At 31.4% G+C, this 20,946-nt stretch overlaps 1 protein-coding gene across 1 annotated transcript; it reads left to right on the forward strand.

The window, feature by feature from the left end:
* LOC109345067 lies at positions 15,931–19,263 on the forward strand. The gene is made up of 4 exons (XM_019583845.1): positions 15,931–16,430; positions 16,894–17,168; positions 18,812–19,002; positions 19,103–19,263. Exons 1-3 carry the CDS (start codon positions 16,169–16,171, stop codon positions 18,875–18,877), a joined length of 603 nt encoding a protein of 200 aa, XP_019439390.1. The 5' UTR covers positions 15,931–16,168; the 3' UTR covers positions 18,878–19,002; positions 19,103–19,263.

The raw sequence follows: 20,946 nt of genomic DNA on the forward strand, positions 1-20,946 counted from the left end.
GAAGAGGTGGCTATGGCAGTATAGGTGGACAAAGAAGCAACAAAAACCTCTTATTAATTCTGATTATGACTTCGAAGTCTGGATATTAAGTTGTTTTGTACTTGACCCATATGGTTCGGCTTGTTGCGCCACCTCACTTAACCAAAGATGTCAAGCAAGTTTTTGGGCAAGACAAGAAAGGAACTCGCCCTTTGAAACCACACCAAGGGATAAAAGCTGATTGTTGACGATGACTTGGTGAAAGAAATCTATAAGAGAAGGTTCTCAAATCGGGTTCCAAAGAGGAAGGGATCAGAGAAGAGGGAATTTTAGATCACCTCAATTCTCTGATCAAGAAAGATCTGAAACATATTAGGCATAATATTCAACAAGAAGAGGAGGCTATCAAAGATGGCATAATCGAAAAAAAGATGGTGGATAAATAGAAACTAAAATGCTTCAATTGTGACAAGATTGGACATTTCAGTAGTGAATGTCAAACACCATCAAGTCAAAATGAGAATCGAGGCAAACATCACAATGAAGCTTACTTTTCCAAGAAGGAAATCACAAAAAGGTTAGAATATGAAACTGTGTTGTTGATGATGGTCACTAACAGTGAGTCAAGCAATAAGAACAAATGGTATATAGACTCAGAGTGTTCAAACCATATGACTGGAAATAGAAATTGGCTAGTGAACTTTGATGAACAAAGAAAATGCAGTGTAATGTTTGCATATAGTAGATTGATCCAAGCAGAATGGATATGTGATGTATTAATCAACAGAAGAGATGGTAGAAATGCTTTGATTTCTGATGTGCTATATGTTCCAAACAGGAAGAGCAATCCTCTCATCATTGGACAACTAATAGAAAAAGGGTTTTTCTGTGCAAATGTATCAAGGAGTCTTGAAGATATTTGATGCTGCAAACAAACTGATACTAAAGGTCCCTTTGGCACAAAACTAAACCTTCTAAGTAAGTCTGAAAACCATTGAAACTTAGTGTCTATATGCCACATCTTTATTAGAAGATTTATGACTATGGCATCTAAGACTATGTCATCTGAATTTTAGACACTTAATTTTACTGAGATCTAAGTAAAATGTGTGACAATTTCCAAATCAGCAAGCAACCCAGATCCTCCCTTAGTGCCTATACTCCCTCTAGAGCAAAATAACCTCTACTTGTGGTATACTCTGATGTGTGTGGTCCTTTTGACACAACTTCCTTGAGAGGAAGCACATACTTTATTACCTTTGTTGATGAATTGAGCAATAAGTTATGGATGTATTTGCTAAAGGTCAAAAGTGACATATTCTCTATATTCAAACAGTTCAAAGCATTAGTGGAAAAGCAGTCGAAGAAATGCATAAAGGTTCTAAGAAGAAATGGTGGTGGAGAGTTCAACTCAAGAGAATGTGAGGAGTTTTGCAAATCTTAGGGATTGTGCATGAGGTAACAGCTCCGTACACACCTCAGCACAATGGAATTGCAGAAAGGAGAAATGGAACCATTTTGAATATGGTTAGGAGTATGCTAAAAGGAAGGAACTTCCATATGAATATTGGGGAGAAACAACAATCACTGTTGTATATATACTAAACATGTGTCCAACTAAAAGACTCAATAGTCAAGTTCCTGAAGAAGCATGGTCAGGAGTAAAACCATCTGTAAAGCACTTGAGAATTTTTGGACCTCTATATTATAGGCATATACTAGATTAGATGAGAAAGAAGCTTGACAACAAGGCTGAAGAAGTAATCCTATTGGGCTACAATTCCACAAGCTTCTACAAATTATACAACCCTGAGACAAAACAAGTAATGTTCAACAAGGATGTATACTTTGATGAGCTAAGCTCATGGAAAAGTGATAAGGGAAAATCCTACACCTTTGGAAAGGTTACACATTGGTTGGAAACCTAATGATAATGTAGAGGTAGATGAGAGGAGATTGGACACAAACACATTATCTTAACCAGGAAGAAACATACTAACAAGGACAAGAAATCCTCCATACTGGCTAGCAGATTATGTGTTGAGTCCTAATGATGCAATAAATCAAGAAAGTGACATAGTTCAACATGTGGCTCTGTTTGCTGATGCAGAGCCTATTAGCCTTGAAGAAGCAAAAACCAATAGTACTTGGAGAGAATCTATGCAATATGAAAACAGATCTATAGAGAAGAACAACACTTGGGAATTGGTGGATTTTCCATCACATAATAAACTAATTAATGTCAAGTGGATCTTCAAGGTTTAATTGAAACCTGATGGCACTATAGTTAAACATAAAGCAAGGCTTATTGCTAAAAGGTTTATACAGAAGGAAGGATTGGATTATTCTGAGGTTTTTGCACTAGTGGCCAGGTTAAAAACAATCAGACTCATTGTAGCTCTTGCTAGTTGGAAGATTGGAGCTTATGGCAATTAGATGTAAAGTCTGCCTTCCTAGATGGCCCATTAGAGGAAGTGAGTTATGTCTCTCAACCACCTGGTTTTATCAGTAAAGGGAATGAAATGAAGGTATTTAGAATGAAGAAGGCACTCTAAGAATTGAAGCAGGTACCTAGAGCATGAAATAAAATGATAGATAAATTTCTATCTAGGTCTGGTTTCTAGAAATGCATAGTGGAATATGGTGTGTACATCAAGTCAACTGATCATAATAATGATGCCCTCTTTATTTGTATACATGTAGATAATCTACTTGTGATAGGGAATAACTCCAAAGGAATTGAAGAACGAATGGGAAGCTTAAAGAATGAATTTGAAATAACAGATCTAAGGAGACTATCCTACTTCCTTAGTCTAGAATTGTAACATACTAAGAGAGGATTGTTCATGCACCAAAGGAAGTGCTTGTTAGAATTCTTGAACAAGTTAAAGATGATAAGCTGCAATTCCACTGAAACACCAGCTGAGATGAACTTGAAACTGGAAAACAATGAAGAAGAGGCTACTACTGATGGAACTATATTCAGGTATATTGTAGGAAGCTTAAGGTACTTATGTCATACAAGACTTGATATTTCCTACAATGTAGGGGTGACTAGAATATTTATGAGCAACCCAAAACACTCTCATATGCTTGCAGCCAAGAGAATTTTAAGATACTTGAAAGGTACTCTAAACTTTGGTATTATTTTCCCTCATCAAGATGAGAAAATCAAACCACAACTCATGGCCTATTCAGACTCTGATTGGTGTAGGGACATATTAGACAAGAAAAACACCATGGGATATGTATTCATAGTTGGAGGTGCCCCAATCTCATGGTGCTCTAAGAAACAAAAGGTGGTGGTTTTGTAAACTTTTGAAGCTGATTACATAGTTGTCTGCTCAACAGCTTGCCAAGCTTCATGGTTGTCCTCACTTTTGTTGGAGCTTGGTATTGAAAATGAAAATGGTGTTTAACTACTAATAGATAGCAAGTCAGCAATAGACTTAGCCAAAAACCCAGTTTCTCATGGCAGAAGCAAACATATCAAAACAAAGTATCACTATCTAAGGCAACAAGTGGAAGAAGAAAAGATAAGGCTAATTTACTGCAACACTTAGTTGTAGTTAGCAGACATTACGACCAAAGCCTTGAGGGCATAGAGGTTTAAAGAATTGAGGATGATGATAGACATTCATAAACTTGAAGGATAAATCGTGAAGATTAGAAGTTGTTATCTTGTAGTAAAATTTGTACATTGTAATTGGGAAGTGATTTTTAATCATGGGAGGGATGTTAGTTTGTAATTCAAAATCATTTTTGTTAGTTTTTGTATGACTTACTATAATTAGCCAATATGTACTTACTTTATATACATTGAATATCTAGAAATAGAAACTCTCAACAATACTCAAAACTCATCTTCAACTCTTTCGCTTTTTTCTTTCTTTCTTTCTTTCATTATGCAGAATCACTTGTCTTCTTCATTCTCATCTTTTTCATGCTCTAACATATCCTACCAAATTTAATGATATTTCTCCAATTTCTGGTTTATGCGAAGGTTTTCATGTCGTGTTGAATTTGTCTAGTTATATTTATGTTATTGTTGGGTAGGTTAAGCTATGGTGTTATTTTAAGTGAGATAGCAATCCCATTCGTTTGTTGGCTTTGTATCCCCTTATAATTGTTACTTCAATCTTCTAATATAAAAAATTTTATGAAAAAAATAATATTGCTCCACCTTGTAGATGATGGGCTAATCTTATTTGAAATGTTGTGTTTACACATCTCAACAAGTATTATATCCAGATATTAAACATTATCTTTTGTTTTTAAATGATATTCAAGAGTTTAATCTTTTAAACCAAGGCCACTCTCCTATGAATACACAATGCACCAAGCAACCAACAAAAGAGAAACTATATGGACACAAAGTGCAGTAGCAGAAAACAGAGGAAAAAATGGAAACAAGATATGTTTGAGAGAAAATGAACTAAGTTGTAATGAAAATGTATTGAGTATCAATTACAACAACCATAAATCTTTGAAATGCTAAGTGTTATTTATAGCTTCCAAATTCCAACTAACTCTAACTAACTGTCTATGTTAGGAAAATATACAAACTAACAGACTAAAATAATCCAAACTTCTACTGGTGGAAGTTTCTTCATTTTATGTTATTCCCAAATTTCTATTAAACTTCTATTGGTGGAAGTCTCCACATTTTTTGTTATTAATGTTGAAATTACATTATTTCTAACATTCCTCCTTAATTCAACATTCATAACACATTTCTTACATCTATCTTCATTCTCAGTCTCTCAAACCTTTCTTTCTTCAAAGGTTTTGTGAAAACATCAACCAATTGATTTTCAGAATTCCAGAATTTCAATTTGACATTCCCTTTGCTCACTTGTTCTCTTATGTAGTGAAATCTAGTCTCTATGTGTTTACTTCTTCCATGAGAGACATGATTTAGAGTCAAATTGATTGATGATTTGTTGTCCACCATCAACAAAATCCCATCCTCTTGTTTTATCTTCAATTCTGACAGCAAAGCCTCTATCCAAACAACTTTATACTTAGAGACCTCACCATCTGGTTTCAACCTGGTCTTGTATACCTATTTCAAAACTATAACTTTCTTTCCTCTTAACAATCCAGTTAGACTCCAAGTATTGTTTCTTTCTATAGACCTCAGTTCTTCTTCCATTGTCTCAACCCAATGTGTTTGGTTCAAAGCATCTTCCACATATACTGGTTCTATCTCAGCAAGCAATGTTATATGCACAAAATCACCATCTGCATTGATTGTTAATTCAGAGAACACCTCATAGTCACTTAGTCTTGAAGGTGGTTGTATGAGTCTCTGAGTTGTTGGAGGATTCACCACTGTACTAGGCACAACAACTGGATTAGATGTTATAGTCTCACCAATGCCACTTTCATCAGCTTCTTCAAATTGCAATAAGGTCTCTTGACCTTTATTAGAACTTTTAAGGTTCCAATTCTAACATTGATCCTCATCAAACTTCAAATCCCCGATCATCGTCAACTTATTCTTTCTAGGGTTAAATACTCTGTAATCACTAGTTGAATGATAGCCCAAGAAGATAAGTTTTTCACCCATATCATCCAGTTTTCTCCTCCTTGCTTCAGGCACATGTTTGTAACAAATGGAGCCAAAGATTTTTAAGTGACTCACATTTGGTTTGAGTCCTGTCCAAGCTTCTTCAGGAGTCTTCTCATCCAATCTCTTAGTAGGACACCTATTTAGTATATACACTGCAGTAGAAACATCTTCCCCCCAAAACACCTTAGGCAAGTTCTTTGTTTTCAGCATACACCTAGCCATATTAAGTATGGTCTTGTTTGCCCTTTATGATGTTCCATTATATTGAGGTATGTATGGAGCAATGACTTCATGAGTGATCCATTCTTTGATCCAGAATTCATGAAACTCAGCTGATACATACTCACCTCATCCATCTAATCTAAACAGTTTCAGTTTGACTTAACTTTGCCTTTCTGCTTGAGCTTTGAATCTCTTGAAGGTTTCTGTCATTTCACCCTTCTTCTTTATTAGATAGATCCATACTTTTCTAGTATGATCATGAGTAAAGGTCACAAAGTACTTATTTCCTCCAATAGAATCTTCTTCAAAGGGTCCACATACATCTGAATAAACCACCTCTAATGTCTTTACTGTTTTTGTAGGAACATGTGAGACAAAAGAATCCCTTGCTTGTTTGCTTGATAGGCATTCTTGACATAATTTTTCTCGTGCTTTTGTGTGTGGCAAACCAATAATTATTACTTCCTTTTCTAACAAATCTAAACTTTTAAAGTTTAGATGTTCATACTTCTTATGCCATAGCCAAGTGTCCTTTATAATTGTTGACTGAAGGCACTTTTGGTCACTAATATGTATGCCAATCTTGAAGGTTCTATTGGCTGAAAGTGGAGCCTTCAAGATAGTGTACTTGTTTTTGTCAAACACTTTCAACATACCATCTTTCATCTCCATGGTATATCCCTTTTCCAGCAGTTGTCCAAGACTGAGCAGATTGCTTTTCACCTTAAGTACATATAGGACATTTGAGATGTAGGATTTCTTCCCATTTCTTCTTTGGATCATCACATTGTCAATTCCTTCAGCATAGACTACACTATGGTCAACAAACTTAATCTTGCTCTTTGCTGATTCATCAAGTGTTGTGAACCAATCCTTCTTGCATGTCATATGATTTGAGCAACCAGTGTCGCGATACCAAAAATCAACATATTGTTAGTTGTTTTTGTAGTGTCCATTAGTAGGTAATGATCATCGTTAGAGTCACCATCATGTGCCAATCTGGTTGTTTCATCTTTTCTGCCTAGTAACTTCTTTGACTTGCAACTCTTCAATCTTGTAATCTTCAAGATTCTTGGACTCCTCTATTTCAACAAAAATGTGGGCATACTTAGGAGTTAGAGTCCTAAGTATCTCCTCAATAATACATTGCCCTTTCACCTCTTCTCCACACGATTTCATTTGGTTGATCAGTGTGAGAATCTTTGTGAAGTAATCTGCTATTGTATCATTCTCCTCCATTTGAAGGAGTTCATAATTTCTCCTCATTGTTTGAGGTTTCATTTTCTTCATTTTTGCAGCCCATTCATAGCTTTTCTCCAAGCTATCCCAAGCTTCCTTTGTTGTCTTGGCACCAACAATTCTCTTAAAGTTGGCTCCATCAATACATTGATGAATTAAGAACAAAGCTTTGCAATCCTTCTTCTTGGATTCTTTGTAACTTGTCCTTTGAGCCTCATTTGCATTCTCCCCAACTTCTTGGTATCCATTCTGAACTATCTCATGTACTTCTTGGAATCCAAAGATAGTTCTCATATGAATTCTCCATCTATCATAATTAATGGTGTCAAGAATTGGTAGTGTCATTTCAAACCCATTACCATTTACCATGATAGATATAAGATCTTGCAATCTTCTTTCCTTGTCTCACTATATGTTCTTCTCTTCTCACTTCGAATCACAACCCAAGATCCACCAAGAATCTTGCTTCAACCTTGCTCTTGATACCAGTGTTAAACTAAGACCACTATCTTATGCATATACAATGCACCAAGTAGCCAATAAAAGAGAAACAATATGCACACTAAGTGCAGTAGCAGAAAACAGAGGAAAAATGAAAAGAAGATATGTTTGAGAGAGAATGAACTAATTCGTATTGAGTATCAATTACAACAATGATACATCTTTAAAATGCTAAGTGTTATTTATACCTTCCAAATTCTAACTAAATCTAACTAACTTTCTATGCTAGGAAAGTATACAAACTAACAGATTGAAATAACCCAAACTTCTACTAGTGAAAGTTTCTTCATTTTATGTTAGTCCCAAATTTCTACTAAACTTCTACTGATGGATGTCTCTACATTTTCTGTTATTAATGCTGAAATTATAATATTTCTAACATAATCTTATCTAATCATTAAACCAACATCATGTATCTTTAAAGAATGAGTTCTTTTATGCAATTGTCTAGGAAATGAATAAATATTATTCTTTTTAATAAAAAATAAAAAAATGGATCGGATTAATATTGAAATGAATAATGATATATCATCATACTAAATTCTCTTATACTACAAGAGAGTGACATATGTCGTTTGTAAATAAGAATGACAAAAATACTTATTTTGTGGATACCAACTAAAATATCTACAATATGTACCCATAAAAATAGCTTATATGTGGAAACGAGCATTATGATATTCACTATGTTGGTACCTACATATTTATTAATTAAATATCATATAATATTATATTTTTTATTTTAGAATTATATATTATGTATTTTATAATAAAATTTAGTGATTACAATATAATGATATATTTAATATCTATATAACTTTTATTATCAATTAATAATTATTCTATATATATATTAATTATACAAAATTTATAAACATATATTTAAACTTAAAATTTTGTTGGTACTTATGTATACCCACTTTCTGCATGTATACCTGTAAATAATATGGGTATGGGTATGGGAAAACATTACTCTTACTTTTCCATTTCGTTGTCATCCTTATTTATAAATCAATAATTAATAAATAAAATATCATTTTGTGACACGTATTACTTTTTTATGGGGTAGGAGGATTAAGAATTAGTAGAATGATATGTCATTTTTCTTACTAACACAAAAAATCCTAAGAAGAGCCATTTTAATTCTGGTAGGTTGCTCCTAATACTTCTACATAGTAACACAGGCTGAAGAGGTGAGAAATGAGGTATATTTTTATTTTGTTTGTATGAGTAAAATGAAAAAAATAAAAGAAAAAAAAAGATGTATTTCCTTCTTAATTTCTCTTATTTGCTTGAACAAAAAGTGAGAAAAGATAGAAATATCATATTTAAAAATAAGTAAACACCTTTAAAAAGAAGAATAAAAATTATTATTATATTCTAATGTTATATTTGTTATTTCATGCCATATTTGAATTATACTATTTCCTTCACACCATACCAAATCACATAAATAAAATAGTATTCTCTGAACAACTATTTTAAAAGATATCAAAAAATTTACTATTTATAAGGTAGTGGATTATTCAAAATGGTTGTTCAACTAACTTTTCCCTAAAAGATATGATGAAATCTTCATGTTTAGTCATTTGAAGATAGATCATATCCATTGGCATTCCATGTAGAATAAAAAAAGTGAAAAACAAAATAAAAACAAATCTTATAAAGTAGCATAGCAATCTCACAAGCTCAGCCTTTGAGCCTTGACCTCTCATAGTTCCATGAACTTTGACATGCCCATAACCAATAAAGTTTGGCCATTTCTTATCACAAATCCTCACTCCGTTCCTTTTTTGGTAAAATATTCAATTCCCACAAAAAGGGTGTTTATAATTGATGCTAATTGGTTGGAAGGAAGGTCATTGCCCTATAAGAAGGCTTTCATAAGAAATCAAATACCTCACAAATGGATGCTTTTATCATAGAATGTGGGGTTGCTAATAGTGAGTGAAAATCAGAATATTTAAGATTGCATGATATGACAGGATCACCATTTTACCACTAAGTCCTGCCTCTCTCTGGCTATAAAATGGCATCAACATGCATGGAAGAACAATCAATCCAAATCCAAATGTGTTTGTGAAGAGAAAATAACCACGAGGCTCGTTATAAGCTTGTTGTCAAAGAGTCTTTCATGTAGAGGTTGAAAGTGGAATAAAGCCAAGGATGACTTGCCGGTATTAATTTACTACAAAGCTAAGATGATAGATTGCTTGGTTTTCCCGGCAAGTTATCCTAAGGCTATATTCGGCTTTCTTCTTCTCATGTGAGACTCTATTGACTTTCTCACATGTGATACCTATCAATCTTAAGGTTCATTTGTGATACCCATCGATACTTGTCGTATCCACGAGTACAGCTAAAATCTGCAAGCAGATACCCTTATGAGTTGGTGTGGGTAAAATCTCTCACAAAAATAATAAAATTTCTCATAAACGAGTAGCTACTTATACCGATACCCGTTGCCATCCCTTTCATATTCACAACAAACTTGTGTGATAACTTTGATGCAGGTAAATTAATAGTAATGATGGTTGATGAAAATAAAATCTACTATCACCATGTACGTAAGATGTTTTCAACACTGACCAAAATGTAATCGTTTCCATTTGCAGCGGTCCTTCTTATAAGTAACACCAAAATTATTGGTTGACGGGGTTCCATACTTTTATTTAATCTCCAATGTTTAGCTGATATTCTCAAGAATGATATTCGTGGTAAGTAAGCTTATCTTATAGTTTTCATAACAAATTATAGAGATATTTATATATTATTTATGATTGAGGTTGTGCAATTTACCCAAATTTATAAGTTAGCCAATAAGGACAATAGAACATGCAAAATTTTGGTCAATTCAATCTTGTATCAACAACAACATCTCATTTGTCTTAAAACAATCATATATTCATATTCCTACTCAATTAAACTTTATAAAATATTACTTTTTATTTTTATGTTTTTTTATTTTTAATTAAATAACACTTTTTTTAATTAGAGAGGACACAAAGCATGATAGGAATTGAAACATATGATCCAAGGAGGAATCCTTGAACAGTATCACACATCATCATCATAAATCATAATACAGTTAGAAATAGTTTATTTTATGTAGTCATTTACTTTATTTAGAGAACAAAACAAAAAACACTGTATATGGGATTAATTAAAATAAAAATATATCCACCAAAACAAACAAACAAAAAATTAATATGACTTGTAAAGACAAAAATGCAACATGTGATCACATGCTAACAATCTTTCGGTTCCACCATACCCGTTGGATGGGCAGAAATATTGTTATCTCTGATTCTCTGACTCTGACCTAAAATTCAATTGGAAGTTGATGATGCCTAATTATTTTCTTTAAGCACAAGATATCCACACTTTCCGGTTTTGTCAGAAATTGTGGTTATGATATTATATTCAAGAAATTTGACTACTTATCAATTATGTTGAACGGTGATGATGATTAATCTTTAAGTGATATAATGAATTAATAAAAAAGTTAAATGATATTATATAATACACTTATATACTCTATATATAACCAACATAATCTAGTGGTGTAAAATCTAACTAGATCTCCATGATGACTAAAGATTAAAGATTCGATTTCTGAGAACAACACTTATTGAAAGGGATAATCATACAATCTGAAAGAAATCAATTACTTACTCAAATAGTAAAGAGATACATTTAGTATTACAAAAAATACTCTATATATTCATCTAATTAATAATTAAAAAATAGTTATACAATATATAGCACGCCTAATAGATTTAGGAAAGATAGATGATGTAACATTATCAAATAATTTGCATCCTACTTTATTTTGTCTTAATCACATTTTTATTCTATCACATCAAATGATTGAACATGTAATTGGTGGAAGGGTTATAACTAGTGTTTTAAAAAATCTTGAAGTTAATATCATTGACAAATAAGATGAGCCGAACATAGATGTTAAAAAGTTCTTGACAAATAAGATGAGCTGAACATGGATGTTAAAAAGAAGTTCCAAACACAATGGGTGATTTTGGTAGATAGATGTCTTATTCTCCAAGTATGGTTCTATTCCTATCTCATCTATGAATAAGAAAAAAATTATTTTAACAGAATTTATTTCAATGATCTCTATTTTTGTGTGTGAAACTTAGTCCTTAATTATTCGTTAGAGGTCATTATAGAGTAAAAAACTAAATTATTCTTTGATACCCATGATTTCCATGCATTTTCCAATAAATTTTTGGATAATTTAAATTAGAGGATTTTATATTTACACTCCCGAAAGAGTTTAAAGGCACCTAGTTTTTAATAAAATCACTCTAGCTTCAAAATTACCCTTCTTACCAAACTCATTCACAAACCCAAAAGCCTCATACCCAATCCAACCCCTCTCACTCATAATCTTACACATAACCTCCCTCAACCCATGCTAATACACAAAAACCTCACATACCATAACTAACTAAAATATTTCATGACTTTAGCTAGAAGCGTGACAAACTAATTATGGAACTAATTTTAATTTATTAAGTAAGTAAAAGAAGAAATAATAATATATTTTTATTTATTGATTTATCTATTTTGTTTATTTGTTAATTATATATTATAAATTAATAAATACATATATGAAGGAGAAGAAGAGTAGGGTTTTTTGAGTTGAGGGTGAATAATAGCATTTTGTAAATAAAAAATAAAGGGTAAAAATATGGAATATAATATAGAAGTACTTGTATTTCTTCGAAAACTTCTTTAAAAACTAGCTTGGAAGAGTTAGAAATTTTTTCTAATATTTGTTAACTTAAATTAAGTCAAGAAGTTATAACTTAAAGTTAATAAATTAGTCATGCTACATACCACCTTTAATAATAATTTCACCGAGCTCTTGCTCAATTTAATAAGATAATAATTGATATAGGTAATAATAATATTATTTAAACATACAAAATATAATATTTAATAAACATGTCTCTTTAAAAAAAATGTTATCTATATTATTTAATAAAATATGTAATGGAATTAGTGTAATTTTTATATTCCAACTTTGCACTTAAGTCCGTAACTCCTCACCTAATCAATGTCACAACTTTCTAAATTCTTAAAAAAATGTTTTCTACCTAGAATCTTTAATCCCATGCTTGCTTCCATACACAAAAATAAGTGATTTTTACTTCCTTAGATTTGCATTTGTAACCTTCAAATGTTTTCCTACCTTACTCTCTCTTTGAATCTTTGGCAACTCCCTATTTCTATTCCATACATTTTTCTTTGTTTCTTTCAATTCCCTTAAAATTAAAACCTTTCAATTCAAGAAACAGAGTATTATGAGTTGGGTTTCTCTCCATTACTAGTTCATATATATGATTATGACATATGATAATAACAAAAATTTAATGATTCATATTTTTACTTTTTTATAAATTAATAATTTAAAAAACTGTCTCCTCTCACATTCTCAATACTATAGAGTCCAGAAAAGAATCCATTTAGAATATTATATATGTGGGCAAGTTTTGGCTCTTCATCACCTAACTTCATTTCGTTCCTTGGTGTGCATTATTCTATGCATAATGCATGCAAAACCTCTTCCCATTTTCTCTTTTTTCTTCATTCATTCTTCAATAAGATATATGTAGTGTCTATATATTGATTAATTGTTAATTTGTATGTTGTATGTTTCTTTTCTGCAAACGCTTTTGGCATTATTATACCCCTTGTGAGTATCTTGGGTTAATACTAAATATCATAATATCTATATAAATTATACCAGTGTATTATAAAGTCTATTGAATTTGTCCTCATATTATGAATAAGGTATGCGTTGGTGGTAGCTATAGAGAACACATTCAAATTAGATGATAAGCAACGACTTGCTTATTGGATAGTATATTTCTTTTTCACATACTAAAATAGTTCTCCAACCTATTAATTTGAACCAATAATCATATGTGTTTTTTTTATATTTTTTGAAGGGGTATATAATTTTTCATCTTAGAAATAAAAGAGGGATTTTATTTTGTTAAGTATCAGTAGCGGAATACACCTAGAAGGGGGTTGAATAGGTATGGTGGAGCTCAAGTTCCACTTTTCTGGTTTTAACATACTTGCTGAAAAAGGCCTAGTTAATCGATTAAATACTGTTCATAATCGATTAACCAGTAACAGAAACAGAATGATCAGAACAACAACTTGCGCAGTTATTAACAAACACATAAACAAATATACAACAGATACTTTTGTGCAAAATTAACAAGAACATAGCAAGGAACAAATATGAAAAATATTAGCTCCAAACACGCATTAAAACATCTTGAAATATAAAAGAGAAAATGATAGAAAAGATTGCTCAGGGATTTTTAGCCTGGTTCGTTTTGCTGTTCACTGCAAAACTACATCCAGTCATCCCCTTTGATTTGGGAGATTTTCTTTCTTCACTATAGAACACAATGTACGTTACATACACGCTTCCAAATACAAAACTTGAACGCTCCCTTCTTGGAACCTAAAGAACTTTGTCACCCTTGGTTTGACCTTTGCCAAAACCGCCCTTGGTTTGACCTTTGCCAAAACCGCCTCCCAAGAAAACCTTTCTTATACGATTCGGCCCCAGCCAAGGTATCGCTCTTTATCCCAAGACCTCCAAGTCTTTGTGTGAAGAACACCTTACCTAACCGCAGCTAGGATTTTGCCAATCCTTGAATACAAAGCTTTGAGTTACTAATGAGTGCTTAATACTCGAATATTACAATAAGAATCAAAGCCTAAAAATCTAAGTAAGAACTCACAAGACGTCCTAATCTAATATGAATGTTCATGCATGTGGTTTCTGAAAATATGCAATCTTTAAAGAACTATCTTTTTCTTTTCAACAAACACAAGAATGATGCAAGAAAGGTTTTGAAAGAATCATGCAATATGAATATGAAAACTAAAGCCTTAGCATGATCTAATATTTCTCCTAGTTCAACACTTTCTAATAGATTCTAACAATGATGATTTATATCTTTTCTCTATGTGTTTCTCTCTTTTTTTTTCTTAGCCGTTTATGCAATTAGCCAATATTTATACAAAACAGATTTTGGCTCTTAAAAACGGTTTTTCAGTTATGCTGTTGAAACAGCAGAAAAACATACACATTAATCGATTAAACCATGCGGTTAATCGACTAACCAGTGTATTTTTAATACATGATTAAATGGTAAACTTCTTATATGATATATGCTCATGCAATACATGATTTCCAAAATATAATACCTTTAATGCACAAAATTAATGTATATAAATGCATGAACCTAATTATCATATATTTCTAGATGATCTCATTTTAGTGGATTAATTACTTTATTAAGTCTTGTGAGACTCACACATAGGTTTACCTAACCTAGACTCAATATCTATGGCAAACATCTTAGACTTATAAAAAGATAATAAAGAATTATGACATAAGTCTAATAAGACACCACTTGAGCATTCGGCATGTTGATTGTTGAACCATTTTCGAGCTTTAACTAATTCTTTGTCTTCATCAAAACATAGGCAAACGTTGCTTATGCAATCCTTGACATTTTTCACTCTCATGTCTTGTTTAAGGTAAAACATTTGAATACCAATTTGGTACAGTGTTAACTATTGTTGGTGGCATGACTGGTTTTGCCACATATCAAAGTTGTTGCAAAAGATAGACTAAAAAATTGAACAAAGTTCACATGTCCTCATTCTTATCTCAATCTAATGGAAAAGTACAACGTAATTAAAAAGAAAAATTTTTAAAACATAAAATAACATTTTTATATTACTTAGATAAAGTTTATTGAGTAGTAATGTAACATAGGACACCATGATTTCAGGACACATATCATTGTTCCAAAAATTGGATTATATGTGCAATAGGGCAAAATTACAATGAGATAAACAACACCTTTGAGTTGCTTAAGTAGCCAAATTGCTTATTCAAGTATCTCCAAAATCGCTCCTTCCCTTAAATTTTAAGCAACACATCTTAAGAGCATATAAGTTATTAATCATACAGCTGTTAATAGAATCTTAAACGAGGAATAAAAAATTCCAATACTATATTTTAGAACCCGCCTATCCTTACCTCAAAATACAATGTCAAAACAACATTTTATTTTTAATGGTCCTTGGATCTATTAAAACAATGACCCTCCATCCCACAAAATTTTTGTTCCTTTGCCAATCATAGCAACTAATATAAAAAAATTATTTTCTGTTTTTATAATTTTTCTTTTTAAATAAATGATAATCTTTAATTAAATTAAGATATAATAAGACACAAAAAGTGGATAACTAATATTGATTTCATTATATATTGCCCATTGGGGTCAGAAAGACTTTTTGTGTGTCATCCCTTTGGGGCTACTTTATAAGACCAATATGAGTGTCTATGTGTAAAGTCCCATCACATATTTCATCACTAAATACTCCAAACTTATGGTCAAATTTGCCACACCTTGGCCTTCATATTCATTGTTGCCTCTCCTTGTTTCACTCATTCTTCATTCCTCACTTTTTTAAACACTTCTCCTTCCCTTGTCTTATGAACTCTCTCTAGTTTCTCACTCTTTACACCTACAATATACATAGTTTTTATAAGCACCCACTCTTTATAATTATCATAGGAGAGAAAAGATGGGTTTTTTCTCAAAAGAAGAAAAATCCAAAAAGATATTAAGGGGTGTGAAGACTGTGTTCTTCTTAATCACCATGGTTGTATCTCTTCTACTTTTCTCTGCACCAATTCTCCTTGTTATTGCTGATGCATTTGTTCCTTCTGCTCTTCTCTCTACTCTTTCCATCCAAACTCTCTCTTCCCATTTCCACAACTACGATTTTCGATACTCTCTCATTGATATACCCCTCATCTCCATCATAAGATCCTTCATCATCTTCTGTAAGTACTAATCATTGAAGTAGCAATTTTTAACTCAATTCCAGAGACCCTTTTGGATTCTAAGTAGCAGGAAGTTTTTTACATTGTAAATGAACTAGGATCTCTGGTACGGAGAGAAAGTTATTTTTATCTATCACATAAATGTTATTTCGTTATATGTAAAATGATAAAATTGTGAGAACCATGTTATTTTTTCTTTTGAATTTTTGTAGTACTTGTTTCTCCCATAGATCATTCAACAGTTATATTTAAAGTTTAATTGGTGTGTTATTCAAAACTTATTGACAAATGAATGAATAATGGAGCTGAAACCTAAAAATGAAAAAGCTTCCCACTATATTTATGACTTATAAGTCAATACTTGAATATTAATATTGAGTTGATAGTATAATAAAACTTTTAGGATTGTGAATAAACATTAAACTCTTGCTAATATATTATTTCCTTGATTTTTGTTATGTAGGTTTTTATAGTTTATGTGATGGACCTAGTCTTTCACGAGGACCTTATTTGGGGATAACAACAATATGTTCTGTTTTGTCTATGATGTTTGTTTCGCTTAAAGCTATATACACATTCAGCATAAGTGATGTTAAACGAAATGGGTATATTAGAGCCAGCGAAATAGCACTGTTCGTGTGTTCTTGTGGGTTGGCTGTGGGACATGTTGTTGTGGCCTATAGAACAAGTTGCAGAGAAAGAAGAAAACTTTTGGTCTACAAAATTGACATTGAAGCTGTAAGTGCCCCTTTCAATTTCCTTATTATAATTACTTTGGTTTTGTTCAACATTTTAATAAGAGTACAAGTATAATATTTGATGAAATAATAAGTAAGATAGATATAATAGGGAAAATGATATATCTCATACTAAATTTTTTTACTAATCATATTATTCACAAAAAAGTTACATATGTAATAAGTTAATATTTTATTTATTAATGATTGGTTTCCAAGCAACATATGTCACTTCTTTCTTATGGGTAAGAAGATTAATATGAGAATGTAGTAGGAATATATATTATTACTCTATCTTTAATAGACTAAGAAAATAATTTAATAGAAAAAATGTATACACCAATAATGTAAGATTTTTTTTATACTATTATTATATCATCTATAATTCATATTTAATCATCATACTTCGTACCATTGTTTTGGTGGCACATGGGGTAGACAACTGACAAGGTTGTGAACAATGATTAGAATCTTTTTAGAGGTAATAATAAGGTCCTACATAAGCATCATTCATGATCAAATTAAAGAAATTTCATTAGGGTGGCCTCACGTATTGGAAATAGTATAGTATGGTTGAATTTTGTTATATTCTGGAAGGTGAATATCTTGATGACAAGGTTTGCATTGTTTATGGTTGAGAACATTTACTTCCTTGTGAATGCTTGAACCAAAATTCAAATCATTACCAAAAATAAAGAACCAAAATTCAAATTGGCCATTTATATTCAGCTTTGGCAACATAAATAGTTTTCTGACTTTACAATACACCCACCTAAATTGTGGTAGTTGGAATTCGGGCTAGAAATTAGAATATGGCCATATGGGGATGTTGGACTCTTAGTCAAATCGTCTAAAACATTTCCCATTAAATGTGCTTTTCCAAACGGTCGAAAGTCTAAAGCTGCAATTTTTAATCATGGGTTATAATTTTGATGAGAAAAAAATAATTTTATTTTTATTCTAATGATTGATTGTGGTAGAAATAAGACTTGGTCTTGCCCTCACATGTAAATCCTGACTCAATTATTCTTTTCTTATAAAATTTGCATCAAGCATCTTTATTAGAGTATGTCATTTTTTTATTATTTAGGTTCTATATATTATTTTATAAGTTATTAAATATATTTATAAATCAAGACAATGTTCAATTTTCATGGTATAAAATATCATTTTTATCTTTATTTGAATAGCACACTTTTATATTTTATAATAGTAAATGATTCCTTTCTACATTTTGGACGTATATTTCTTTATAAAAATAAACATAAAAATGTTATTTGAAAGTAGTGTTACTAATAAATAAGAATATCACAACAACAAATGAGTAAATAATATTTTTATTTCAATAAGAATATTATAAAACAATGGATGAATATGCTCTTTCCGCCGTAATTGATGGCCAAAGCCGACTATGTATATACTAATATATTATATAAATCCACTTTAGTTTGATCATGTGCCATATGCAGAGAAATCCTAACTTATTTTTATGTTACTTTTTCTTGCAATCCAATTTGGCAGCATGCAAGTAGCAAAAAATGTGAACAAATTATTCCCACATGCTTCCACATTGTTTATCTAAACAAACTAGAAATGATGAAGAGTGAAGAAACTGACCATGTTCTACTTTTATTATTGGTGCAGATTTCGGCTGGTAAAAATGGGTATCCAAGATATTATAAGATTCTTCAAGAAGAAAGAATCATGTGAACCCACTATAGCAGTGGCACTAGCAAATTAGAGAAAATATCAATCTACCTAACTGTACAGATTTTCAGCTAACAGCTTCAGCTATCATATTAATATAGTTCTTATGTGCATCAATGGATGCTAAGGTAATTATCATTTAAATATGAAATATGAACTTTTATCATTGCAAACTGAAATAGTGATTTATGAAATCAAATCCTAATTGTCATTCTTAACTTGTTGCAGGTTAATCCAAAGGATGCAAATAACTTAGACACCAACCTTTTCACTTTCCACCCACCAGTGTATACAATTTTTATTCCCTTTATTTTGTTTGTATTTTCTTAATTGTATGTAAATATAAAGTGAATGGATTGTAAGCATAGGTCAAAGACCTATTGAAATTTGAATAGAGTTACTCATTCTGTTTTAAAATAGCTTTATTTAATTGCTAAAAATCAAGGCTTCAATATGAGCTTTACAGTACCTAAAGTGATTGATAAAATATATTACATAGTTCATTTCAGATTTTTCTGGTTTGGTTATTGAATTTGATTAACAAATAAATCTTCTATTCAGTAATTGGAGTCGTTCACATTCAGATTATAAATGTTTGGAATCTATATTATGCAATGAGACATTCCTTTATTACTTTGAATAGAAGGGGATATAAAGACTGTTTATCTCAGGATTAATATCCATGGTAGTAACATAAACTTTTCTTCACTCTTGCTATAATATAAATAGAATGGGAAATAATATTAATTGAAAGAAAATATGTTTAATTATTTTCATAAAATTAAGAGTATTTAATAAATTTTTAAATTTATGTATGAACGCCTTAAATATTAAAAATTATATGATAAAATGTAAGCAATGGTTTGTGACTCATAACTCAAGTATCACATTGAGTTTGTTATTCTATTCAATATGAGACTCTTAATATTGTCGCCCCTTTTAAGGGCCGACGTCCACGACGACTTTCACTCCATTGACATGAACATGATGATAACCTTTTCTCTTTTGATGGCTTCATTCCCCTATTAGTACATATAAGTAGCATTTTCTGTGGTACAACTCTCAATGAAAACACTGATTGTTAGGAATCAAGCAAAGGAGAAGAACTCAACCCACAAAATTAATCTATTAGGTGAGAGAGTCCCATAACTTAAATATCATATTGAGTTTACTATTCTACTTAATATGAGACTCCTAATAGGTAATCAGGAACATAGAACTAATCCTAGTAGCTACCTACATCAACATTGTATCTTGATCACATAGTAAAGTAGATATGCCTCTATTGAAATCCACACGAACATTATCTCCCAATCAAAATGTAAACCATGGTTTGTGACTTTGTGCTAGCATTGAACTGGGAAACATGGTTTCTCTCTAATAGTTAAGTAGTTAGGGTTGTTGCATATGTCAAATACTTGAAAAGCTATTGATACTATTATATTTATAATAGTATTAGCCCCTGGTCAAATTTAAAAGACATCCATTTTAATTTCGACTATTTCACTCTGAAGCACGGTCTTGCGTATGAGCTTGCATACTTGTGCTGAGTGCTAAATGAAACATTTGCGTTTATCACTTAAAACTGTTCATATCAAATTGATTTACTCTTATGTATGTGACCTTAGAGGTTATTGTAATTAGGGCTGATAATGAACTGAACTATCTCGGTATTCGTTCGAAACTTGATTCGTTATTTAGTCCGATAAATTTGGTTCATAAACCAAATGAGTCGAATTTGAACTGAAAATTGAGCTCGTTAAATAAATGAGTTGAACTTGAGTTTGATACAGTTCGACTCGTTTGGTTCATGAGTTGACTCGATATATATGTATATATATATAGGGGATAACTCAAATGAAAACAATTCTCATATAAAAACTGTGAGAACAATAGATCTGAGCCTTACAATTCAGCATGGATTATTAAGATTAAAATTTAGTTATTAGTCACATGATAGTTATGTGCATGTATCTTTTAATCTTAATTATTTAATCAATATCCAACGGTCCATACTAAGTGTTCTCATTTCTCACAATAAGACATTGTTCTCACATGAGTAGTTATATATA

This window comes from Lupinus angustifolius, chromosome LG04 (genome assembly GCF_001865875.1).
Source record: "Lupinus angustifolius cultivar Tanjil chromosome LG04, LupAngTanjil_v1.0, whole genome shotgun sequence".
NCBI lineage: Eukaryota > Viridiplantae > Streptophyta > Magnoliopsida > Fabales > Fabaceae > Lupinus > Lupinus angustifolius.

What these genes read in the sequence shown, in the direction of transcription:
- LOC109345067 (XM_019583845.1), top strand. Translation starts at nt 16,169, where the DNA reads ATGGGTTTTTTCTCAAAAGAAGAAAAATCCAAAAAGATATTAAGGGGT. An exon ending in AAGATCCTTCATCATCTTCT is followed by an intron (nt 16,431 to 16,893) that starts GTAAGTACTAAT and finishes TTTGTTATGTAG; the next exon opens with GTTTTTATAGTTTATGTGAT. An exon ending in ACAAAATTGACATTGAAGCT is followed by an intron (nt 17,169 to 18,811) that starts GTAAGTGCCCCT and finishes TTATTGGTGCAG; the next exon opens with ATTTCGGCTGGTAAAAATGG.